The 26,947-nt window shown below is 38.3% G+C and overlaps 3 protein-coding genes across 4 annotated transcripts; 2 read left to right on the forward strand and 1 right to left on the reverse strand.

Moving 5' to 3' along the window:
* Positions 1-9,889, forward strand: nAChRalpha7 (nicotinic Acetylcholine Receptor alpha7). Of its 2 annotated transcripts, none has more exons than XM_053764672.2 (11): positions 1-416; positions 2,615-2,754; positions 3,764-3,808; positions 4,743-4,852; positions 5,260-5,440; positions 5,789-5,864; positions 6,032-6,226; positions 6,669-6,865; positions 7,167-7,411; positions 7,656-7,758; positions 7,902-9,889. In XM_053764672.2, the coding sequence occupies exons 1-11, from the start codon at positions 335-337 to the stop codon at positions 8,052-8,054; spliced, it is 1,527 nt and encodes a 508-aa protein (XP_053620647.1). In that variant the 5' UTR covers positions 1-334; the 3' UTR covers positions 8,055-9,889. The 2 variants fall into 2 exon arrangements, with proteins under 2 accessions (XP_053620647.1, XP_053620656.1); XM_053764681.2 differs by having other exon boundaries at positions 2-416; positions 7,167-7,378.
* Positions 9,890-10,876: 987 nt separating this feature from the next.
* Positions 10,877-17,981, forward strand: nAChRbeta1 (nicotinic Acetylcholine Receptor beta1). Its single transcript, XM_053764659.1, has 9 exons — positions 10,877-10,988; positions 12,420-12,556; positions 13,629-13,783; positions 14,123-14,213; positions 14,328-14,675; positions 14,785-14,978; positions 15,433-15,591; positions 16,234-16,498; positions 16,752-17,981. The coding sequence occupies exons 1-9, from the start codon at positions 10,928-10,930 to the stop codon at positions 16,914-16,916; spliced, it is 1,575 nt and encodes a 524-aa protein (XP_053620634.1). The 5' UTR covers positions 10,877-10,927; the 3' UTR covers positions 16,917-17,981.
* Positions 17,982-18,072: 91 nt separating this feature from the next.
* Positions 18,073-26,530, reverse strand: Polr2A (RNA polymerase II subunit A). Its single transcript, XM_053764646.1, has 7 exons — positions 26,396-26,530; positions 25,790-26,059; positions 25,399-25,705; positions 24,234-24,525; positions 20,725-24,152; positions 20,090-20,281; positions 18,073-19,940 (listed from the first exon to the last, which is right to left on the reverse strand). The coding sequence occupies exons 1-7, from the start codon at positions 26,474-26,476 to the stop codon at positions 18,802-18,804; spliced, it is 5,709 nt and encodes a 1,902-aa protein (XP_053620621.1). The 5' UTR covers positions 26,477-26,530; the 3' UTR covers positions 18,073-18,801.
* Positions 26,531-26,947: the final 417 nt, after the last annotated feature.

The following is a 26,947-nucleotide window of genomic DNA, read 5'->3' on the forward strand; positions in this document are numbered from 1 at the left end:
GGCCGCGGCGGCTCCGCCAGTCCGCACACCGGCGGCTCCGCTGCCCGACGGTCGGCCGCTCCGCTGCATAACAATGCTCAAAAACACGCCGTAACTCGAAGAACACACCTACGCGGCGCAACCGGCATGCTTGAGAATCGGACGGCACGCGTAGCCGGTCGTGAACAAAGTTCGATTTATGAAATCCGTACAAGAATTGAATTTTGAGCTCATATTTGACAGAATTTAATAGGCGGGATCGGGAGGCGGGGGTCGGTGTCGCGCGGGCCGAGGCGGGCGATGGCGCGGCGCGGGGCGGCGGCGGCGGCGGCGCGCGGCGCGTCGCGGCGCTGACATGGGGTGGCGGGCGCGCCGCTCGCTGTTGGCGGCGCCCGCGGGCCTGCTGCTGCTGCTGCTGGGCCTGCTGTGGCCGAGGGGTAAGAATTCACGCTGCTTCATGCCCTCAAATGCCACTCCCAATATTGACTTCCACTTACATCTAGCCCAGTAATAAGTTCTGCTTTCTGCTCCAAAATTGTATTCGTCCTTCTACCTCCACAAAATGTCACAAAATCAAAATTTTCATAAATCCATACAGTTTTCAGATCATAAAATGCACACACAAAACCTGCGATAAACGTCTTAATTATCAAGTTTATTTTATTTTTGTCCCTTATCTGGAAGTAACTGAAAATGGATATGAAAAATCATGTTATTAAATCTCCTGAAACCTCCTACACGTAACAAGCACTCACCTAAATCTAATAGAGACCGTTGATGTCTAATATATGAAAAGTTCTATCGAATAATAATCTTTCAAAGGTACTACATATATCTATTTACTATATATATTAGCTACTAGCAATATTGAAAGGAAATACCCAGCAGTGGGACGAAACAAGTTAATAAAAAGCGTGTTTGTTTAGGTGTAACTGTGTAGATGATTGAAGCATTGCCGCACTGCAGTTTATACTGCAGTATAATAACATTTCTCTAAATACCAAATATTTTGCTCTTGTGACAGTACTCATAAGCGACTTTGTCCATATGCCATATCGAGGACAAACATATTAGATCCAGTCATTAATTTCCACCACATTTCTACTTAAAAAGAAGATAGTTTGATGGAATGGAAAACTTGGAGTAATCAATGATGACCCTTTAACTAATAGGGAACACACAACTTATATGGTTTTGCATTAAATGTTCAAACGTAACTATGAAAAATTCTCCCTTTCTTTATAATTATGTGGCCTTTTCTTGATTGACATTATAATCTGAAAGATACTGACCTGGCACATTATTCGTTATATCAGCATGAAAGGAAATGCAATTTAATTTAAGAATAATTCAGTATATTACTTGTATATTACTAAATAGCAGTTTCAATTGAGCAGGTTTTAGACAGTGTGTCAAAAATAAATGAGTTCACTGAATTTCATTATTCAATTAAAATCAAAAGATATAATAATTATCTGATCCTATTTCTGTAAATTTTAAAGCTTTTTAAACTTTGACGCTTCCTTCAAGATACCTTATTAACAATTACAAATTTCCATTAAATCAAAGTAAAAGGGGTCTCATGCAAAATGCACATTTTGCGAAGGTCACATTTTGAAAGATGCACACAATTTGCGAAGCGCACATTCTGCGTCAAGTGCTCAATTTGCGAAATTAGACCTCCACTGGTAATTTTTCAGGTCAAATTTTAAATGAAGTTTCAGTTTTTTTTTTTAACCATAGCTGTACTGATGCCAAACCACTTTGGGATTGCAATTTTTGCTATCAGCGGGCATTGGTGGTATGGTATGATAGGACGGTATAAGATTATGGGCCTAGACTCCTCGTACGACATCCACGGGCAGGATAATTATAAATATTGTCTTGTTCTTGGGCGAAAACTGCTATTATTATAAAAGTGAAAGTGTTTGTGTTGAGTAATGAAGAATGTCAACAAATGTAGACATTCTGCTATCTATAGACAAATATCAACTATAATGTAGGCATTTATCAACTCTTATATACTAAAGCTACTGGACAGATTTCAATGAGATTTGGCCCCGACACTGATTTTATTCAGATAAAATATTTTGTTAGCCAAGCACAAAATGTGCACATTTCATTAGTAGTTACATTAGTGTTAAGTCTGTCATACAAATTACCTAATTTTCAGAATAATTTCATATACAAAATCCGTCATCACGCTTATGTACACTTCTACACTTAAGAGCAAAATTTGTCGTTTAAAGGATCTTTAGTCTGTTCCCTCATCTATGCTTAGTCACGCACGTAACATCAAAGAGATTGGGTGCGACACTAGAAGCGGCCATTTTCACAAAAGAACTTTACACGGCCCTCGATCGATGAAGATCACTTCAGCGGTACCAGATTTTAAATGTGTCACAGTTAATTTACAGCTCGTGTTAGTAAATCTAAAAAGTCAAATTTACCATGCTGCCTTTTGGGCATTTTACCATGGGTCAATGCTCTTGGTGAGGTGTACAATATATTTTTTAAATTACTTTAGTTTAATTTACAATCTTTGCCTTGTCCTGCTCCTCGCACTCCTTGCGAAGGACGCTACAATCATATTGGAGCTACATGAACCACTGAATACGACATGTATGTTTCCAAGGAGCGAGCGGTGGTCACCACGAGAAGCGGCTGCTGCACCACCTGCTGGACCACTACAACGTGCTCGAGCGGCCCGTGGTCAACGAGAGCGACCCGCTGCAGCTGTCCTTCGGCCTCACGCTCATGCAGATCATTGACGTGGTACGATGACGTCACTACAATATTACATAGGGCCATACATATATATTTTAATAATATTATTTCTATTATAATTATTTTTTTTACTAATAAAAATAGGTTCTGGCTCCTTTCATTTTTGATTCCCTAATATTATAGAGGGTATATGTTGATTTAATAAAACAAAAAATTACCCCCATAATTCTATGACAGTCTCCAGGACAAATATCCTTGCGTGCTGTACATACATATATGTATTGCTTTTTTAAATGCACTCAATAATTACTTTTACTCAATAATTCATGAGCGAGTGGACGTATTCTAAGGTATTATTCAGTACTATCGCATTAGGTGTTTAATGGTAGGTATAAGTATTAAATAAAATCATTGCGATGCGATCCATCGAAATGTTTACAAACCATACGCATAAAAATTTAGAACTAAGTAAAATTATACTGAATGAAAAAGAACACTAATCATAATTAGCGTTCTGAATTAAAAATATATTCAAAAGATAAAAAAGGGATCTTTCAAATAAATAAAAAAATGCTATGGTCTTTTAGGTTTCAAAACAGCCAGTGCGAATTAAAAAAATTATCTCAGGAAATCAGCCTGCACCACAGAATACGTTGGTTACGCATACGTTCCATACATAATTAAAATTTGAAATCAAATTTGTTGGAGAAATAAAAACCTCAGTATAATTGATTTATCACTAGAATTACTAACTATTAAAAACAAATAATTTCTTACTTTCCGTATTCGAAATTAAAAGTTACCATACCTATAAATCTTAATATTTATATTATTACAACTCGACCGGTTTCCCAGTTATTCTACCATTTTTTTCAAAATCTTATTTTGTGGGTTTCTAGACATCTTTTTCTCCTTACTGGTATAGTTTACAGAAAAAGAAAGTATATACTGTAAAAACTAGGTTCTTTTTCAATTCAATTCTATCAAGCTTTATTTTACTGTAACAGTAACAGTTTAACTTATTAAATATGTACTTATCAAGTATTTTTGATCACAGGATGAGAAGAATCAGCTACTAATAACAAACATCTGGCTTAAACTGGTGAGTGAATATTAAGGTTCTACCATTTAAGTACAACTTTGAGTAAACACTTCAACAACTTATTTGCTGAGCAATTAAGGGATTACCTCATGCATTAGTAAATAAAATATTTGCTGGTAAAAATAGCGCGAAGCAGAGAAGACAAATATAACAGTTCAACTTGAAAAGTATGCCTTATTTTTGTTGGGAGACTTTGCTAGAGATCAAATATCACAAATCACTTTATCGGTCCCGTAAATTTATTTTTAATAGGTACTTAGTAGAATTACATTGTATGATATTTGACTGGATAATGCGCATGTATTTACATCCAACACAAATTGAACATAAAAGACTTTTCTTAACCAATGTCGTAAGTTTGCTTGAAATTATTGATTACTAAAAATCTAAACATAACATGTGTTAATAAATACGTAAAGTGAAGAACCAAAGAAACCCAATTTAGTCGTTTAAAAAAATATTGCACAGATTTCGTTCACTTCGGTGTGGACACAGGTCGGAGGACACTCGACAGGCAAGACCCTTTCAAAGCCATTCTATTATTGTCCATAAGGACCCGACCATCGCTTGGGAAATCATTGGACCAAGCACGCTTAACAAATATTTTGTTAATTCTTTCTCTTTCTTATGTAAGAGCTTATATTCAATGATGATTGAAAAGTTTCTCTTTCACAGACAGCTTATTGCAAATCAGTTTCCTCGCTGTATTCTTTCATCGGAAGCAAATGGTGGTCTCTGAAAACTATCAAACTACCTACTACTATTAACTACTATTACTATGATACCTACAGAGTCACTCACGTGTCACGAGTGAGAATCAAACCTAAGTTCTCTCAGTTCATGGGCATAATTAAACCTATAGAGTGGTTTAACACCGTTTAGACAATTATTAAAAATAAAAGATAATTTCTACATAGATGCAATATTTATCTAGGAATGGAACGATATGAATCTGAGATGGAACACTTCGGAATTCGGCGGGGTCAAGGATTTGCGAGTACCACCACACAGGTTATGGAAACCAGACGTCCTTATGTACAACAGGTAATTTTTACATAACGTCTACCTTTGTTCATTAAAGTGTAAAACCAATGAACCGCTCATGGACATAATTATTATATATTATATACTTTTAAAATTTCTGAGTGCATAGAGAGATCATGTTTAATTTTTTGACTTATCACTTACGTCATTCATATTTACTATCAAAATGAACCGAAGTATATTACTGCTCTAATCTAGGAGTTTTTGACATATGGTTATTAATTTATTATAATTTTAGCGCTTCCACGTTTTCGGAAGGTCCACCTCTTTCTCGATATAAGAGAATGATCTCTTGATGACGAATAAACTCTCATGCTTTGTAATTAAGAACTAATTCTGCGTTTTTACCTAGACCATGGCTTCATTGCATTTCTGCACACTTTGATCATTGACCCTATTTTTATCAGCGCGGACGAAGGGTTCGACAGCACGTATCCCACCAATGTCGTAGTCCGCAACAACGGCTCGTGTCTATACGTACCGCCCGGCATCTTCAAGAGCACGTGCAAGATCGACATCACATGGTTCCCCTTCGATGACCAACGGTGTGAGATGAAGTTTGGCAGCTGGACCTATGATGGTTATCAAGTATGACGTTCAAAATTATCACCACCAGTCACCTAAGCTTTTGATCTTGACTTGACCGAAGGAGTTTTTTAGTTATCACGTTTATAAAAGTTCAGGCATAGCCATTAAGTATATCATGGTGTACTAGCTAAACGCTTGAATGAAAGTCGAAGGAATAAATGATGTAACTATTTTTTATATTTACCTTTATGCATCACTTTCAACAACCTTAATTAAATCACACGAGAAGATAAATCGACTCCGTTCTTTATAATAGTGATTCCTGACTTTTAGTATTTAGTTGACATTATGGAATTAGAGAAAAATACTCATTTGGCTGCAACTATAGAAACTCATTTGCATTTGCAGTTGGACCTGCAGCTACAAGACGAAGCGGGTGGAGATATTAGCAGTTTTGTTACGAATGGCGAGTGGGAACTTATAGGTTAGTTTTAAGATTATATCTTTAAATTGTTAGGAACTAGTTGGTAATGTAATGATAATATTTATACAATTGCTTTAATAAAACTCAATCGAGTAGTGCAGTATAAAAAAAAACTCTCAAAGCTATTTTTTTTAATTTTAGTATAATTAGGTAAATTTTGATAATAGGCGTGCCAGGCAAGCGCAACGAAATATACTATAATTGCTGCCCGGAGCCGTACATCGACATAACGTTCGCGGTGGTAATTCGACGCAAGACGCTCTACTACTTCTTCAACCTCATCGTGCCCTGCGTGCTCATCGCTTCTATGGCCCTTCTGGGGTTCACCCTGCCGCCAGACTCCGGCGAGAAGCTGTCACTCGGTAGGTAGAACTTACAAAAACGTCTAAAACATATCTATTTTATTTATTTTTATACAAAAATCAAATTGTTGAAAAAAAAGAAGAACTATAATAAAAATAATCTTTCAGCGCTCCACAGGCAACTTACCCAGACACTAGCAACGTTTCCTTCAACATATCTTATATTTTTGACAAGTCTTGTCTTCTTATTTTTTCTTTATAGATATTTTTGAAATGGAACTGGATTAAAGCAAAATCTTTCATCTGGGTGATCAGCAGAGTGGAAGCTCTATCAATCCTAACGATAAAACTTACTAAAATTCTCCCAAACCATAGGAAATGCATGTCAGAACAACAAATTTTGTTTGTAACATATATTGAATAAACGATATTTGTATTTATATACTCGTAACACACTGCAAAGAAACTGTAGAACAATAGCTAATCTAATAACGTCTACCAGGTGTCACAATTCTTCTATCACTGACTGTGTTCCTAAACATGGTGGCGGAGACGATGCCAGCCACTTCGGACGCCGTGCCCTTGCTCGGCACTTACTTCAACTGTATTATGTTCATGGTAGCCTCGTCCGTCGTCTCCACCATACTGATCCTCAACTACCATCATCGGCATGCGGACACGCACGAGATGAGCGACTGGGTATGATGCATTTTATAATAATGATGTATTTTATATTCAAATCGAGTTTGTTTTTATGGTCTTCAAGAGTTGAGGCACATGTAAAGTAGTGCCCATATATCTACCCTTCACGCGGCCCAATACTTTTCTTTGGTGCAATAATTATATATTATTCATTTTACAGTACTTGTGTTTAAACTTGTCGAAAATAAAATTGAAAACTTATTCCAGCCTGCCATGAATGCTGTGACTCTAATTAAATCGATTGTTAGAATTTAGACCTAGATGCAGATATATCATATGCCACAAATGTTGTCAACAGATTCGATGCGTATTCTTGTACTGGCTGCCATGGATCCTGCGCATGTCGCGGCCGGGGAACGCGGCGACGCCGCCACCCGCGCGGGCGCCCCCTCCGCCCGACCTGGAGCTGCGCGAGCGCTCGTCCAAGTCGCTGCTCGCCAACGTGCTCGACATCGACGACGACTTCCGCCACGCGCAGTCGCAGCAGCCGCCCTGCTGCCGATACTACAGGTCCCTCGACGATCTACACGAACACTACTCGCCGTAAATAGCACGGATACGATACTACTCCCCTGCCTCGAACGATCCGCAGTAGACCCGACCGTAACAGCTTTCATGACTTCATGATCATTCACATTTCCGATACATACTGATAATGATAAATATTCTTGGGGTCTTTCTCGATACATCTCTGAGCATAAAGCCCGTAGTGCCCCTCGTTCCTTGGCTCCACCTGTAGTATAGAGTACCCATGTGTGTGGAGATTACACAGCTATGCCTGTTGCAGGAGCGGCGAAGAGAACGGTGCAGGTTTGGCTGCGCACAGCTGCTTTGGTGTAGACTACGAGCTCTCGCTCATACTCAAAGAGCTTCGAGTCATCACAGATCAGGTAAAAATAAACAGAGACTTAATGTAAAAGTTTATAGATTTATTCTTACTTGGATCATATGAACATCCAATTTTTATCGTGATACAAGAATGGTAAGCTAAACGTGACATCATGTAAGTACTTGACAGAGTAATTTGTTTCAGATGCGCAAAGATGACGAAGATGCGGATATTTCGCGCGACTGGAAGTTCGCCGCCATGGTCGTGGACAGACTGTGCCTTATTATCTTTACCCTGTTCACAATCATCGCCACGCTAGCCGTGTTGCTGTCCGCGCCCCACATCATGGTGTCGTAGCGACCCGCGCGCGTGCGCATTTATCTGTGATACGAAGTAAATATTTGTTAAGTTGTGATCAGCGAAACGGCGCGGGCGATGACGCCGCGGCTGCGGCGTGGAAGTTGCAGCCCTTGCAGCCGCCCGCCTCGCGTCCGCGCCACTCTATAGTATAAGTTACCATAATATAAACCCCGTGCTCTAAACGAGTTACTGCCTATCCAATCTCTCATTTATCCCTACGAGATGTTACTTAGACTCGAGACCTTCTATCATCCCTAACCTTCCTCAATGAAGGACTATCTTTGCTGGTAAATCTCTGCGAGTCTGGAATGCTCCTTGACGATGAGTGGTATCAGTTGGCGTTCTAACTCGGACGGAGCAGTTTCGTGTGCAGTCACGAGCTCGGGGGCCGCCTATTGGCGGCCAAAAGCTCTAAGAAAACTTTTACAATCCACGCTAGATTAATACAGTTTCAGAAGGTCCCTACTGTAACGGTGACCTTCACGGAAAATTTAGCACAAAAACGTCTTCCTTCTTACCGTTAAACGACCTGATTCGCATTTAAAATTTAAACTTTGTTAGATCTTTCTCGATTCTTGAAGTCTATTGTACAGTTTAGGGTTTGGGCGGTAAAGCAAAAGCCCTTTATTTCATTCTTGTTCGATTCCGTGAATCGTGGTTATGATCCCTAACTTTATTTTCAGATGTATTGTGTCAGTAGCTAGTATAGAACTTTACAAACAATGTTGAATTCAATTGGTACAGGTTGTGATATGCCTCGTTGTGAACGGGTCGATATTGTTATAAATGGTAAAATATCCATGGCTATAGCTTAATAAAACGTTCGTTAAAAGTTGTAGTTAAACAAAGTATTATTTTAATAAAGTCGTATCTACCCGAGTTTTTGGGACGACTTATACAATTGATAAAATTACATAATAATGTTCACATTTGTACTTCTTACCATACAGTTACGGTTAGTCATACTTACGCTGATTAGCTTTTATGCATTTTTCACCTTCGTCAAAATCTTAATTCTGAATATCATCCTTTCGGGTGTGTAGGTACATGTAAGACAATTGAATTCATTGCAATTCTTCATAGAGTTTGCAGCTATGGACAATCATCAAGAAAACAACGATCAAGTTCTTTGTATGGGCAGTACTTTATAGTATTTCCTACAATAAAACCCCACCATTTAAGAGAACATAAAAGCAGTATAGTCACTGATGCAATAATTAAGTAGCAAATTGATTGCTCAAAACAGAACGCCATTACGCGTTACTGCAGCTTCGATCGTCCTGACCGCTCGTCAATATCCGATGACTTCGGTTCGATCTTTTTTACTGAATCGTAATCATCATCATCATGCGCCGTTGATTTTAATTTAAATTTCAGAAAACACTGAAATCCTGTTAGGTGGGAAACGTTGAATCGAAAGAGCGATTGCGCTGATACTCAAAGCGAAAAATGTACCCACGCAACGTTCTTCTATGTTTCCTATCTTTCAGGTATCTTACGATAAATCCTAGTCGGCCCTTAAGGAAGTTGCGGCGTGGCTATGGATAAATACAGTGTTTTCAATCATTCGTTTCTTTAACGTTGTTTAATCTTGTCTCATCAACCTCTCGACTTTGGTTGAGTGACGACCATGTGGAGATAGCCGCGTACATTTGCCGTTACATCATTACCTTTTTGCACATTATCGTGAGCTACTATTACGCTCTCTTCTTCCCGGTGAACGGCGTGTACGCGACCCTCTCGGCAAACGGATGATATGTTGTCCCCATAATTTGTTCAATTGTAATGTTAATCTCTGATGCAATGAGTATTAAATATAAACGAATGAATAACTTGTTTCATTTATTTACCAAATACTAATACCTAAAACGCTGTATAATGTATAACACATATACATTTTTGTGTTGTATAGTTTTGGTTATTAATATTTGGCACCTCATAAAAACAGCAAATAAATATAACCCATATGAAATACAGCTGAATATTATTAACTATTTTAAGTTGATGGATGGATCTAATGAAACATTACCCAGACGGTTGATGGGAGCAACCCTGACCTAGATATTTAATATACAAGTAGTACATCCCGGAGAGGGTACGTAGGTAGGGGCGCCTGTAGACAATCGATGTTATCCCGTGGGATAACCGCACATGCGCAGTGGCCCCCACCAGGCTTTGCGATGCAAATTACTTGAATACCCTCTATGTAGGCATAGAGCTTGCTTTCTTGATAACAGACGAATATGTTTTCAGACTCAGACATTCATAGTCTAGACAAGTAGGTAGGCTAATAAATACAGATATAAATTATGTTTGTTTGTCTTCTCACACGTGAAATCCAATGGCGTGGAGATGAAGACGTAGTTATATGTTTTATATGATAAATGACAATGTCCCATGATATGTCTATATCTCTGATAGATTATTAAATTAGTTTTTTACTCATTAAAGTATTGATATAAAAATATACAGTATTCATTCAAATTTAAATTCGAGGTTTAATAAGATACATAATTCAACCCACAGAAAATATTAATAGACTAATTATTTCTATATTATATTTTTAAAACAAATCTACTTTTCTTGGTAGTTAAAAGTATTTTTATGTAAAAATAAGATTCAAGAAATACCTATAGTGACTGTTATATTTAACAGAATAACTACTTCTTTTGTATTTTATGCAATAAAGTTTAAATAAATAAACAAGCAGATTATTCATTTATAAGAAGCTAGATTATAATATAGATAGAAACTGTTCGTGAACCCAAAAAACAAGTTGGGCGGGCGGCCGCATGCAAGCGAGTGCAGGGCGGTAAAGTGCAGGAGCGCGGAGGGCGGGCGGGCGGCGGCGCACGGCAGTGAGGGCCGCAATGGCGGGCGGGTCGCGTGTCTGCCTCGTCTTCGCAGCAATCTTGGCTCTCCTCTATTCAGGTATACCACCATTATTATACAGCAAATCGTGACGGTAAAACAGACCTCCTTACGAACTTGTCTTTACACAATTATGGATAAAGTTATACCGTCAATTGGTCCCAAAACTTGTTTCCCATTTGCATTTAAATTGCAAAGCTGCATTAAATGAATGAAATTGCCTTATTAATAAACAGATCTGTTACTAGAATTTAAAACACGTAAATTATGTAAATTTTCAATTGAAATCGGTCAATATTCTGATGTTCCAGCCAATTATTTCACAATTTTAGCTCTTATCTGTTTTTATGAGCGGATAAATATGTTTTGTATAATATGCATGAGATAATTTGGAGGCTGTGTCGGCGGAATGGTTTCACTTTATCTCCCGAATGGCTCCTTATTGATCTGTACCCGCCGCAGCATCAGTCGCCTCCGATGCCGTTACTCTGCTGATAACTATGTGATAAATAACGACAGTTCTCGGGATTCATGTAGGTTTGTCAAAGATTCAACTAATTTATTGTGTATTTTGTTATAACTATTCTTTAAGGAATTCAGAAACAGTATATTTTTCAAAGTAACACTTTGTAAAGTAAAATTCTGAAATAATTCTAATTATATCTAAATTGCTACTTACAATATAGTGAAAAGGAAATTAAATATCTGAGAAATTAGTTACTTTCGATAAATAATAAATTATATATTCACTAGCTGATGCTCGCGACATTCTTTGCGCGGTCTCTATGACTCTAATGTTACATATACTCGTAGTTTTGCCAAACCAACTGAACGGATTTTATCAAACATTATTTATGATCCGTCGTCATCGTAAATTATCCTTAAACTGTTACCGCCTTGAAATAAGTACAAAAATTAGGTACGTACTTATTACGCTAAACAACTTTGCCTTTATGGTGTAGCTGGTTTATTTGAATTTCACATCAAATTATGAAAAGATCTTAGATTTTTATACCTGACAGTAAATGCTTATGAGACTAAACCACTTGTGCTATGGCGTCATTTCGATATCTCTTATAGTTTAGATGTTCCGTTAGAGTAAGGCATAAGCTGTTCCAGTTTTCAAAAAAATATATACCCTATAATGTTGCACCGCCTTCATATCTACACAACAATAAAAGTTTCTGTCAAATCCGTCCAGTAGTTTCGGAGATAGTGTATACAAGCAGACACGACGTTTTTTTTATTCTCACACTATTACTGTTTCTTCATCACTTCAATATTTACAGACAAACTTTTCTGTTTTATTATATGAATTTGATATTTGATAAATAAGTCATTGAAAGGATTTACTCAACTATTCCGTCCATATACCTAAACTATCCGTATTCGACAAATCAACAAAATTAGAATCGGTTCCTCAAATTGTTTAAATAATATAAATCAATGACCTAAACTAATTATTATCCTTATTCCGTAATTACTATACAGGATGGTGTTCCGAAGACGAGGAGCGGTTGGTACGAGACTTGTTCCGCGGGTACAACAAGCTGATCCGCCCGGTACAGAACATGACGCAGAAGGTGGACGTGCGCTTCGGGCTCGCCTTCGTGCAGCTAATTAACGTTGTGAGTATCTAACATCAGAGCTCAGACGAGAGCGGCTGCTTGATCTGTTCCGCGAGAACAACCTGGTCGGCCTTACCTACGTGCAGCTTATCAAAGTTACAACGCAACGCCATTCTGATTTTATAGTCTCTGATATTGTCATTATGTAAGTATGCGAAAATTGGAGTCTGGATTACATAGATTGACAATTACGGACCCGTCATCCCGCATGCAAGATAAGTGAAATATCAATTTTTTTAATTAAATGTTATTTAGTACTAAGTACTATAGAAAATTATATACGCACATAGTTTACCAAGTATATACAATATTAAAATGCATTGCAATGTCTCAGACTAACTTGTAAATGATTAAGAATAACCTGAAGCCTTAGGGTACAAGAAGCACTTTACCTAGGCTTATGAGAAATGGAAATCGGTAGTATCTCGCGACAGGTTGGTAACTGGTTAACGTTGCACTCGAGTAACGGATCATTATAACTGAAAACTTCAAGTAGGGATAGCTTGGACGTTATTACCAAGCTTAGCCTGCGGGTTTGCGCAAAATTAAAGCCATCAACATCACATATACTTAGTAGAAGTAGGGACTGCGGCTGCAAGTCGATAGATGCGTGTAACTGTACCTCGGTTGTTCCTAGGTATATATTATTATATTGTTACTTTAAACTGCTATTTATCATTGAGTACCCACAGAAAAATATAGTAATAATATTCTTACATTGTATACTCTTAAATTGTATTATTGTATATAATTTGATCTACATACAAACACACTGAAATTTACTCCCCATGCGAAAGTTGGCGAAGTTGTATGTTTGTTACTCCTATACACAAAATCTATTCGACGGCGACGTAGATGATTAAAAATACAGAGTATATATACCTTCTCTGTATATATAACTTAATACATTTAAGGGTCGTACGTATTTAAATTGGTATATAAATAAAATCAATTGGTAGAATTGGTAAGTGAGTTACCCTAACTAAAATTTAAATTATTGTCGATGTTGATTAAAAGCACTTAGTTATTTGTAATGTCGACATTTTTTTCTAACAATTCGTGTTGATTTTAGAACGAGAAGAATCAGATTATGAAATCGAACGTATGGCTGCGTTTAGTTTGGATGGATTACCAGCTGATGTGGGACGAGGCTGACTACGGCGGCATTGGCGTGCTGCGTCTGCCGCCTGACAAGGTCTGGAAGCCTGACATCGTGCTCTTCAACAAGTTAGTATTAGAACCTTTGAACTCCAAAGTATACCTGTATGCGTTTTGTTTATATTAAATACTAGGTGATAAGACCGTACCGTTTACATATTTGTCGTTGAAAATTATCGGCTCGACCTGTGTAAGTCTGATTCCGGAATTATATCATTCTAAAATTCTGTATAATGTATATTTAGTTATACTTTGAACCCACAGAATTCAAACCATAAACTGCGGTTCATTCAGACTAGGCAACGAAGTTGTAGAATTCATTAGATACCTATATTTAGAATTCATTAGATTTATCTATATAGGTATCTAATGAATTCTACAACTTCGTGTATAATATTTTTGTTTCAGCGCCGATGGCAATTACGAAGTTCGATACAAATCTAACGTCTTGATCTACCCAAATGGAGAAGTACTTTGGGTACCTCCGGCTATTTATCAGGTAAATTTCATCTATATACCACATGCGCCTAATTGAAACCACTAAGTAACTAAAAAATAAATTCAATAACGACCTTTTTAGTTACATAAATTTTATTCTTATCTTCTTTTCCAGAGCTCATGCACCATTGACGTAACGTACTTTCCATTCGATCAACAAACATGCATCATGAAGTTCGGCTCATGGACCTTCAACGGTGACCAAGTATCCCTCGCATTATACAACAACAAGAACTTCGTCGATCTGTCCGACTATTGGAAATCCGGGACCTGGGACATAATTGAAGTGCCCGCGTATTTGAATATTTATGAAGGAAACCATCCCACCGAAACAGACATCACGTTTTACATTATAATTCGAAGGAAAACATTATTCTACACTGTCAACTTGATCCTGCCTACAGTACTCATCTCATTCCTGTGCGTGCTCGTCTTTTATCTGCCTGCCGAAGCTGGGGAAAAGGTAATTGAATTAAGGGGTGTCCACGCCTTCGATGGGCCTATAAAACATTTTTAAATAAGTTATCGTCGTCGTCAGCTATTTTAATCATGTTTTAAACTTTAATTCTTAGGTAACCTTAGGTATCAGTATCCTGCTGTCACTGGTTGTGTTTCTGCTCCTGGTGTCCAAGATCCTCCCGCCCACTTCGCTGGTGCTGCCTCTGATCGCCAAGTATCTTCTGTTCACCTTCATCATGAACACCGTCAGTATCCTGGTCACTGTCATCATCATCAACTGGAACTTCAGGGGACCTAGGACTCACAGGTAAAATACTACAACTCTCTCAAGAGAAAGAGAAAGAGAATGCAGACTAAAAAAATATTTGTACACTTTTTTGGAACTAAACAAACATGAATAAATATTTACATGCAATTTCATTCATGTATCACTGTAGAAACGAAATGGGCTTAAATAATGATGATTATTTTAAATACCTACCTAACTACCGTTTTGGTACTTATAAGTTGCTTAGGCTTGTGTGGTTGAATGAAATATACTAAGTTAGTTTCTTTAATCCTAAGGAGGTAAACATTACGCTATGTAGAAACAATAATGACTAATTAGGTACTCTCATACTATAATGATGTATAGTTACTTAATGTACCTATATAATTCCTGTAAGTGTGCTTATAGGTAATTTGTTTACCTAATTATTATTATATAATATGTTTATATTCAACTTCAAAAGATTCTCGCCAATAAAATGTATTTAACCCAGGATGCCACTGTGGATCCGGAGCGTGTTCCTGCACTACCTGCCAGCCGCACTGCTCATGCGGCGGCCTCGCAAGACGCGTCTGCGCTGGATGATGGAGATGCCCGGCATGGGAGCCCCGCCCCACGCCGCCGCGCCTCACGACCTACCCAAACATATCAGGTAGGTACCTAAATATCAAATGAATTCCCGCAGGATGCCCTGTGTCCGTCGTGTTAAGAATGGCACTCCCAGCAACAGCAGGCTCGAAAACGCCGCTGATGTGTTTAGTAAGTAGTCCGGGCATTCGGCATGGGAGTGCCTTACATCCCGGAGACAATGCGCAGTGTCTCTGGCAGCCATTCCCACTGCGTAAACAAAAAAAGGATGCCCTGTTTCCAGCAGTAATTGCTGCACAGCTGATTCAGCGGCGTTGTAAGGATCACCTCACAGAAATGCTATTGTCTAGCATTCACAAAGGCAAGAAGTCCAGTCTTGATTTTGTTAGGAATGGTGCTGTTTGACAATGCCGTGACCGTGCCAAGTGGAGAAGAATAAGTAGGAAGCCCGCTTTCCTACTCAGGGGATAGAAATAAAGTTTTTGCTTTGCTTTTGTTACTAATAAAGTGTAAAAATGAGTAAAACAAAACAATGTTTACCTACTCGTATTAGGTACTAGTTCATGACTCATACAAAATACGAAACCATGAACAACCCGAAACCAATAAATAAGTCCGAAACTAATAACTAAGTCTTCATATTACGTTACTTGAGGATACTGCCTTTGTTATTGTCTATATGTTTATTTTTATTATCTCCCCGCAGCGCAATAGGAGCGAAACAGAGTAAAATGGAAGCCATGGAGTTATCAGATCTTCATCACCCGAACTGCAAAATCAATCGTGCCGCTGGAGGTGGAGAATTGGGAGCGCTGGGAGGCATGGGTGCCCTTGGAGGCCTGGGCCTTGGGGGGGAGAGAAGGGAGTCTGAAAGCTCGGATTCGCTACTGCTTTCCCCAGAGGCAGCAAAGGCCACAGAAGCTGTCGAATTTATTGCTGAACATTTACGTAATGAGGATCTTTACATACAGGTAAAGTATTAGGACTTAGCGTGAATCGGAAAATGTGTTTTGTTTGTCCTTCTTTCACATCAAAATAAAGTGCACTCGAAGTGGGCGAAGTTGCGAGCAAAAGCTAGTAAGTAGGTATCATATAATAAATAGTATAACAATGCAAGTACATAATAAAGTACATGGTCAAACGGTATACTGAAAGATATTATGATTGTGATCAAAAAAAAATTAAGAAGCGAAAATATAGTAATGTATTTTATTAAATTTTCAGACTCGCGAAGACTGGAAGTACGTAGCAATGGTGATCGACAGGCTACAACTGTACATCTTCTTCATCGTGACCACAGCCGGCACAGTTGGCATTTTGATGGACGCTCCTCACATCTTCGAATACGTCGACCAGGACAGAATTATTGAAATATATCGCGGAAAATAATTTAGGCTTCCAGTTAATATTGGTTCTTCCAAGTAGGTAATCACCAAATACCTATCGTTATTAGAGACTTTGTTTCCGTATACTTAGTCGTGTCAATTCTAACTCATTGATTTGACCTTTGCCATGTGATGATGCTTTTCTGTATTATTACTACAGAGTTAACTAAAAAATACGACTGCAAAAAACTCACGTTTAATAGAGGTAGGTAGGTACATCATGAATTGTATATATAATACATTAATGGGCCCTGAAAACATTCCCTTCTGGGCAGTCGTTAAGTGTCGTATCGAAATTTGTCAAAAATGTATTAGGTACCTTTACTATTGTTGTCGATGTATGTTAGTAGGTACTTATATGTTTGCTGAAAACATCGAATTTATTTGCTCTTATATTTTTATTAGTACGTATAGTACTTATTACTCATATTAGGACTAGACCTATACTAATAAGTAGTTTAATTAGAAAGTAATTTATAGATAAAATGGCTGTGTTCGAGTCTTATAAAAGCACAATAGGTATTGGAATAATAAGTACTTAATTTGAAAGTAAGTTTGTATTTTTATCGAACTTTGAAACGTAATAAGTAGGTTAAAATTTAAAACACGTTTAAATTTTAAAAATATATAATTTAAGGTACATACCTAATTTACCTAATTTAAGGCACTAAAAGCATATTTCTTTTGATTTTGATGTAACCAAGTTGAATTTAGACGATCGATTCTGGTGATTGTTACATCCCGGTATGTCTTCAAACTATTTAGCCTGCTTCCAGAATAAATTCGTCCTGTTCATTTACACATCGATGTAAAATATATTCATATACTTTTCATATACCTAGTAAAATGTATAAAGCTTTTACCTTTTTTATTTCTTGTCTGGAGTTTTCACTGGTTTTTTCATTTACCGATAAATAAGCAATTCTTCCATTGTATGTATGGGATTTGTGTAATAAATCTCTCCAAAAATCGCATCTGAAAATAACTTTAACAACTAATAGCAAGTAAATGTAATTTTTCGTTCCGTGGTTTTGTAATAACCTGTTTCGTAATAAATTGATTTACCAGATTGATGAGTTTCATTACATAGTAACTATTTTCTTTATCAATTTTTATTACCGTCAATATTTTTTGTACATTTAACATTAAAATACATATAGTCCAGAAAACATTTTTATTTCAAAATTACAATAATAAACATTAAATTTGTTTTTATAGTCTAATTTTACAAACTCGAAGAGATTTGCAAACATATTCTTAAAACTAAGATGGTGAATTACCGATTAAACTTAAATGATGAAATATCTTAACTAGGAAAAATAATTTCGTTTTATTTCATAACTTGTGTATGCCATGCCAATTTTAATTTTTTATTTAATCAGAGTCAGAGTGGATTGCACCAGTCAACTTTAGTTTGCGCGGAAAAACTAAAAATATGCCATTTTGTTTTAAACTACGGCGGCGCGCTGGTTAATGTCAAAGTTGACTGGTGCACCTCACCCTTACTAATTCGATTAATAATTCACACCAATCAGTTTGCGATGCCATAACAAGGCACAAGTTTGTGCTAAATTTGCCAATGCCATTACATTTATAAATGGTTGTGAAACTAACCTACAACTTGCAGTCTTTCGACTTGATATTGAATGGTTCAAGTTCCCTACAAAATTACACAACAAGATCACCTTGTTTTATGTATGTACTTGCTACTAAGTAATAATAATTAAGAATGAATAAAATTACATTCATACAATTCTTGTGTATAAAGGATTATCATCAAATAATTTCGGACTCATTGCCTTTTACTTTACTATTAATGTAACAAAAGATAAAATCATAATCCAATGCAAAATATTCTATGCATATATCGATTTTATGTTTATGACACTTTAATCGTCGCCATCGTCATACACAGGGGATGTAGGGGAATATGTAGGTGAATTGGGAGAATATGTGGTGGGGGCGCCACCGGATGAGGGGGAGTACGCGGGAGATGAAGGGGAGTAATTAGGAGAGGTCGGAGTGTACGTGAGTGACGTCGGCGAATACTTGGTGGAAGACGGTGAGTAGCCCGGCGACGATGGCGAATAGTTTGGAGAAGATGGTGAATAATTTGGAGAAGACGATGCGTAACTGCGCTGGTGCTGCGGTGACGACGGCGAGTACGCCGGGCTTGTAGGAGAATACTGACGACTTGTCGGCGAGTACTGGGGACTTGTAGGTGAGTATGTAGGACTGCCGCCAGCCAGAGACGGCGATGTCGGCGAATAATTTGGTGAAGTCGGAGTGTATTTCGGCGATGAAGGAGAGTAACTCGGTGACGTTGGAGAGTAGGCCGGCGAAGTCGGCGAATAAGATGGACTTGTAGGGGAATATGCGGGAGAGGCCGGCGTATAATTCGGTGAAGATGGAGAATAGCTCAGTGATGCGGGACTGTATACAGGGCTAGTGGGAGAATAGCTGGGGGACGAAGGAGAGTATCCTGGTGATGTCGGCGAATACGCTGGGCTTGTCGGCGAGTACGAGGGACTCGTAGGCGAGTAAGACGGGCTAGTCGGCGAGTAACTGGGTGAAGTGGGGGAGTAACTTGGAGATGTCGGCGAATAGGCCGGACTGGTCGGTGAATAGCTCGGCGACGTCGGCGAATAGCTGGGAGACGTGGGAGAGTATGACGGCGACGTTGGAGAATAGCCAGGTGAAGTTGGCGAGTAGCTTGGGGAAGTCGGGGAATATATAGGGGATGTGGGGGAATAGTTTGGTGAAGTCGGGGAGTAAGATGGGCTCGCTGGGGGGTAGTGCGAGGATGATGGGGTGAGACTTGGGGACGCCGGGGCGTACACGGGGCTTGTAGGGGAGTAGGACGGGGAAGCCCCAGCTGGGGAGGCGTACGGGGACAGCGGGGGCCCGGGGGAGCCCGGAGAGCCGGGCTGCGGCGACCAGGCGCTGCTGTACGCCGGGGACAGTCCCGACGCATCCGACGCCCCGGACGGCGAGAATGAAGGGCCTCCAGGAGTCATGCTGCTGCCCACTGCAAAAATATCGATATATTTCACATTACATCACTATTTTCTTATCAATAAACAACAATTTATGTTATGACGCATGATTATGATATGAGATAACGCATGCTTTAAGCAACACAAGTGCACGACAGATAAGAAAGAAGATTATATTTACCTTGACCAGGAGACCAGGCACTGCTTCCGTATCCAGGTGTGTTCTGAGTCGACCACGGGGTCATCAGAGGCGTCATGGACGGCGTGCCCACGCCGAAATACATGCCGCCGCCAACACCCATGCCCACTCCTAGACCACCCATCTCCATTCCGTGTTTACATTTCTCAGCGTCGAGGAGTAGATCAAAACATCCTGAAATAAAAAGAAATTAAAATTTTGATGACTCATGAAGAAACTCATTTGCTTGTTATTAGCTTTTAGTGATTTTCAATTGATCAAGATGAATTCCCACGAGAACATTATGTACATTTTACGGAATGCAAGGCAACCTCTTTGGGTGAGTAGAGCGTGAAGAGGTAACAAATAATCAAGCTTTCGCTTTTATCGTATTAGATTAGCTTTTGCCCGCGGGAATATTTATTTTTCCGGGATCAAGGTCTGCTTCAACTTTCACATTGCATACATTGTACTTTCTCATTTACAATAATAGTTATGTTAAAGGTAGGCGAGAATATTGTGTGTACTCTAAGAATGTTTTAATATATGTTTTAGTTTTAGGAGCTAATGCTCCTGCAAAGACTACACAAAGCACTTCTTTTTTCAATCAGGCCTTAAATAATGGAATTATTACTTACCAGTTCCCATCCTCGGTAGTTGACCCATAATAATATTTTCCGACACTCCTCTCATAGGATCGACTTCAGCGTGACTCGCCGCATCCAACAACACGTCGACAGTTTCCTCGAAGGAACACCTCATGAGAGCGCCAGTGTCTTGTCTGTTGATGCCGTGACGCGTGATGGCCATAAGATGACCTTTAGCTGTCATGACGTCACACAGCAACGCGAGGTGACGGTAGTTTACGTATAGACCGTAGAACTGCAACACGGCATTCATTTCTTTCTCCACCGATTTACGCACAGCCTCTATACCCAAAACTTGGAATATCTCGCAAATGTCGTTACTGAACGTTCTGATTGGGTCCACGTCGCGCTCAGACAGTACCTTCATTAATGAAGTACCATCAGTTTCCAACAACCACTCAGCTATAGCTTTAAACTCTCCTTGCTCTGTGATAATAATACGTTTTTTAGCTTCTGTCTGGGGCAGATGCATGTATACTTTTGCTATAGCTTCTATACCCTGTAAGGTCATGTCCGACAACATATTTGCTTCAATACATCTGAGGAACATGTCGTCTTCCATCTTGTCAACTGTCTCTTCGTCATTATCCTGGAATTTATTTTCTTCATTATTCATAATTCTTATACGCAACACCAGTTTTTCAGCGTTGTCGTCATTGAATATACAATTCAGATCGTCACCGAATCCAGCATTAATTTTTTCGGCAATCTGTTCCATGGTCAACTTTTTATCAGTCATCCTCTTACGATCCAGCTCAATACGCAACAGCCACGGTGATATCTTTGTGGGATCAAAGTCAGGCATTTCATAGTAAACATTGACGAATTCTTGATCTTCAGCAATGACTGTATTTTGTGGTTCAGGGTCATAATAAATAGCCGTATTAGCGGTGACTTTACGCAATGTTGTGTGTTCAAGGCGGCAGAGTACATTCTTTGCTTTTTCGGCATCCCGAGCTGCTCCTCCCGTAAGGAAAACTGTAAGAGAGGGAGCTTTGGGTTTCTTAGAGATGTTAATGATTTCCTTAAGTCGGGGCACACCAAGTGTTACGTTTTTGGATGACACACCAGCAAAATGGAAAGTGTTCAGTGTCATCTGAGTGGCAGGTTCTCCGAGAGACTGGGCAGCAAGCGCACCCACCATCTCACCAGGATTCACCTGCGCCTGTTGGAATCGAGTCTCAATTTCTCCTATCAACCATTCAAAGGCTTCACTTGATAGTCTATACTCTTCCGATACAAACTTAGTGCACAGTGTTGATCTGACCAAACATTGGAACAGCAAAGTTGCATTCTCATTAGCTTGTTTAGACAGACGATCTTCTCCAGCTACAATGACGCACTTTTTCAATAGATCCTTGACACCTTGTATAACCTTTATAGGACTTAAATCTGTCGGCATTCTCTTATTGATATGGAAAATCTTCTGTACATTCCAAATCATTCTCTTGAAGTTGCAAGGCAACACAACTTTGGATTCCCCACTTGGGAAGATTTGACGTAAAATCTCTCGATCTTTACAGAGCTGCTCCCATTCACTTTCTAAGTCTGCTATCACATAACCAGATTCTGTCAGTTCTTTGATAATATCTTCATTGAAAATTCTCTTCAAATATCTTTCATTGGAAGGATCAAATTTGAATTTCTTTTCAAAGGCTTTGTTGGACAGTTTTACTGTGGGTAGATTTTGGAACTCTACAGTTTCTCCAGCCAATCCGTCTTCACCATAACGCAACTGAATGAGTTGACCAACAGAGTTACGAACTGTACCATCATAGTGAACCATAACAGACTCCATAGCCTTTATCAAACGACGCTGAATGTATCCAGTTTCGGCAGTCTTGACAGCAGTATCGATAAGACCCTCACGACCTCCCATGGCGTGGAAATAGAACTCTGAAGGCGTCAATCCGGCAAGATATGAATTTTCTACAAAACCTCTAGATTCTGGACCATAATCATCTTTAATGAAATGTGGTAATGTCCTTTTACGGAATCCAAATGGAATTCGCTTTCCTTCAACATTCTGTTGACCTACACAGGCAATAACCTGAGAAATATTAATATTGGAACCTTTGGAACCAGCTACCACCATAGCTTTGAGGTTGTTGTATTCTGTCAAAGATTTCTTAGCAGACCCACCAGTTTTATCACGAGCGTCGTTCAGAATACGATTCACTTGATTCTCGAAAGTTTGCCTGAGAGTATTACCAGGAGTAGGCTCCAATTCCATATTATGAGCCTTTTGAATAACTTCTATGACATCATCTTTGGCTTTAACAATAGCACGCTGAATTTCTTGATATGTTTGAGGATCAGCAATAGTGTCTCCAATACCAATTGAGTGACCTTCTAATAATAACCAGTTGTTGATTACAGTTTGAATGTTACCATAGAATCGTCCAGCAACCTCGTGCCCCAATTCCAACATGCAAATATGCAACAGAGAACCAGCTGAGGCACCAAGAGATTTTTTACACAAGATGCCCATAAGAAGTTCTCCATGTTCTACAACTACTTTAGTATCACCAGGGGATATCCATTTATAAGGGCCATCATCTTCTTCATCAGGATGGGTGGAATGTGTCCGTATCATGTTTACATTTCCAGGAATTATTAAAGTAAATATTTGTTTGCCTGTCCATAATGGCTGAGGCTTTAAAATGCAAGGCTGAGGAATTTTACCATCCCATGTAGGAAGGAACATCAAGAGATTCATAACCTGTTCTTTTGTAAGAAAAACATCTCTTTTAGTCATTTTACGCACAGCTGTCAGTGTGTCCTGTACAATACCCATAACAGGTTTGTTGGCTTGTGGAGTAATAATCTGCCTTGGGGTTATGTGAATATTTTCTACTTCTGCTCTTGTTTCCATTGATTGTGGGACATGTAAATTCATTTCATCTCCATCAAAGTCGGCGTTATATGGCGAGGTGCAACTGAGGTTCATTCGGAATGTTGACCATGGCAGCACTTTTACCCTGTGACCCATCATACTCATTTTGTGCAGAGTCGGCTGCCGGTTGAAAATCACCAGATCATCATCCCTCAGATGACGCTCCACTTTATATCCATATTGTAAATGCAAGTCAGATGGTTTAGGATGGAACCTCAAATCAATTCTTTCTCCATTATCACGGACAATGTATTTCGCACCAGGATACTGAGCATTCCCTCTTCTAACAAGTTCTTGCATTCTGTCAATGTTGAATGGGGTCACCAATTCAGGAAAAGTCAGATTTTGTGCAATTGATCTTGGCACCCCAACTTGATCAATACGTAAATTGGGATCAGGTGTGATAACAGTACGCGCTGAGAAATCAACACGTTTCCCCATAAGGTTTCCTCTAATTCTTCCTTCCTTTCCTTTGAGACGTGCCTTGATTGCTTTTAATGGCTTGCCAGATTTCTGCATAGCTCTGAAATATTAGAATACATTATTTACTCAGATATCACATTTCACATAGATTTAAGATTACGCATCTAAAGCAGTCACTCACTTTGGCATCCCAGGCATATCATTGTCTACAAATGTGGCAACATGAAATTGTAACATCCTAATGTTGACACCGAGGACATGAGCGGGAGCTCCTGTCTGTTCATTTCTCTGCAGCTCATTGTTGGCTTTTATAATATCAGCTAGTTTATGAGTCAAATCATCCTGATTCTTGGCTGCCCCGAACATGACTACAGCTGGTCTGACGGACAGTGGTGGGACAGGTAATACAGTGACTATCATCCAATCAGGTCTGGCAAATTTGGGATCCATACCCAATATAAACGACTCCTCATCTGAAAAGGAAATATAATATTTTTCTAACAATAGATATATGCATACACAAGGCACATTCAAGGATTAATTTCTAAGAAACTATAAATTCAATAGGGTAGATGACAAGGTCAGAAAATTTTAAAAAATATGTATGCTGTAGATAAAATAGATATTATAACTACATATATTTGATGCACTTAGCAGAACTTATTTTTAATGCAACATTAAAAAATTTAAAAAGTTTGTTGTAATTCCTTAATCCTTACATATTATAAAACAAAGCCCTCTGTGTCTGTCTGTCAGTTCACAATAAACTCAAAAACTACGGCACAGATTTTTATGTGGTTATCACCAATAGTTTGATTCCTGAGGAAAGTTTAGGTGTAAGATTTATTATGTTTTACCTGAGTGAAGTTGGGACGGGCTGCTAGTGTAATATTCATATATGTAGTTATGTGTTCAAAGAAAGTCTAAAAAACACACTGTGGTAATCCATAAACCATAACAATGATGCTGGATCATTACAACAGAAGATTTAAAGTGATTGGAAGAAAAGTTGATGTTGAAAGAGAAGAAGCAAAAGTTGGTTGGAAAGTCCATTAAAAAAATTATAAAAATAAACTCAACCGTCATAAAAAACTTTAATGTTAAAACAACATTAAGAAGTCATCACCATGCATGCATATTAAGATATTACTCCGTTGTCAGATGAGAGTGTCAGTATGGAGCATTTGGACAAGTCAAAAATTTTTAATTATATTCTGACATATCTTTGAAATCAGCATCATTATCACAGTATTTTTTTCACTGATGTTTCTAATAATATATTTGAATAGACACGAAAATAAAAATTAGTCATTGATTATTTCCAATACATTGTATTTGAATTTTACCTGTGATATGTTTTAGAATTTCCCAAACTCTCTCTGCAGTGATGGTGGTTTTCTTTTCCTGTGTATCTTCATTAGCATGCTTCCACTCTGCAGTGAGATCCAAACCCTGGCGTCTGATTGACGGTTGGTAGTGACCGCAACCACCATGTCCTGAACCTCGTTTTCCTTCCTCACCCTCCTTGCCTATATCCATATCTTCACCACCTTCACAGATATTTTTGCCTTTACATAAATCATACACATATGTAAGTCTCTTACGAGGCTGTCCTTTAGATTTCATAACAACTTCCTTTATTTTTGGATTAGTCTAAAACAGAAAACTCAATATAGGTTACATATTCAATAAAATTATCAACAAAAATAAAAAATATGCTTAACAATGGCATCTTACCGGGCTGACAAGTAATTTTGAACAGTAAAAGCATACACATCTCAATATTTTTATAGTTTTTGTTATAAATCCAATATGAAAAACGGGTTTAGCCAAATCAATATGACCAAAATGTCCTGGACACTCAGTCATGTTGCCAGCACAAGTTTGGCATCTGGAACTTCTATCAATCACCCCTTGTCTAGGATCCATAAGACCACCAAGTTTAGGTCTTCCACCTTCCATAGTTTCGGGAAAGCGAATTCCCCCTTCAGTGACTGACATTCGACGCTGAAAATGCATTTATTATATTTTATTTCAATCAAATTGCTAGAAAACATTGTGCAATAATAAGTGCAACATGAAAAGCATAAATTCTACACAATTTATTTAAGGCTAGGAAAAGTGTTCTAAGAATTTGTGTAATATGAATAAATACAAGATAGATATCAATCCCCGTAAATAAACAAAATAATAAAGCTAGGTCTAAGAAACAGGAGGAAAATAACACTGCGTGACACTTGCTTCGACGCGCAAAACAAAAGGTATTAAATTCATTACTTTGTCATAGTATTTCTTCAATTTTTTATCAGATTTATAAAAGCATATAACAAAACAAATACTCACGATTTCATCTGGTGATAATATTCCAAATTGTACTCTTTTTACTTGGCGCAAAGGCGCCTTCGAATCGTTCGTGGTCGCCATTTTGACGACATGAACTGACTGGCTGGACTGTTTGTTTGTTTGATTGACACTGCTTTTTTTATCTATGCTTTGAGTTTAGAAAATTGTTGAAATCTATGTTAAAATGTTGCCAACATCACTAAATATATTTTTTTTACTGGTAGAAAACCTTTGGTCATTATCACAGATTATATAATACCAGTCTTCAGTCTTCCAGTATCATTCCAGTTTTTCCTTGGGAAACTTTCCGCAAATTTATGCGGATGATCTTTAAGAGAATGTGTGTATGTATATATCTAAAAATCTCAAATCATACAAATTGGCTGGTCTGGCCAGACACGTAATGAGGGACAAATTATAGCAGTGTTAGGATACATATTAGTCTCTTAAAAACATTCGCCTTTTTTAAAATGTACGAGTCCAAAATACCCCAACTGATTACACCTTACTGTACAATACCAGAATCTGAATAGCAAAATATTTCAATTTTTT

This window comes from Plodia interpunctella, chromosome 2, assembly GCF_027563975.2.
Source record: "Plodia interpunctella isolate USDA-ARS_2022_Savannah chromosome 2, ilPloInte3.2, whole genome shotgun sequence".
NCBI lineage: Eukaryota > Metazoa > Arthropoda > Insecta > Lepidoptera > Pyralidae > Plodia > Plodia interpunctella.

Coding starts and splice junctions, on each gene's coding strand:
- nAChRbeta1 (XM_053764659.1), top strand. CDS start 10,928: ATGGCGGGCGGGTCGCGTGTCTGCCTCGTCTTCGCAGCAATCTTGGCT. Junction 13,784..14,122: donor GACATCGTGCTCTTCAACAA/GTTAGTATTAGA, acceptor TTTTTGTTTCAG/CGCCGATGGCAATTACGAAG. Junction 14,979..15,432: donor AGGGGACCTAGGACTCACAG/GTAAAATACTAC, acceptor TATTTAACCCAG/GATGCCACTGTGGATCCGGA.
- nAChRalpha7 (XM_053764672.2), top strand. CDS start 335: ATGGGGTGGCGGGCGCGCCGCTCGCTGTTGGCGGCGCCCGCGGGCCTG. Junction 3,809..4,742: donor CAAACATCTGGCTTAAACTG/GTGAGTGAATAT, acceptor ATATTTATCTAG/GAATGGAACGATATGAATCT. Junction 5,865..6,031: donor TGGCGAGTGGGAACTTATAG/GTTAGTTTTAAG, acceptor TTTTGATAATAG/GCGTGCCAGGCAAGCGCAAC.
- Polr2A (XM_053764646.1), bottom strand. CDS start 26,476: ATGGCGACCACGAACGATTCGAAGGCGCCTTTGCGCCAAGTAAAAAGA. Junction 24,526..25,398: donor AATTCTAAAACATATCACAG/GTAAAATTCAAA, acceptor TTTCCTTTTCAG/ATGAGGAGTCGTTTATATTG. Junction 20,282..20,724: donor ACTACCGAGGATGGGAACTG/GTAAGTAATAAT, acceptor TTTTTATTTCAG/GATGTTTTGATCTACTCCTC.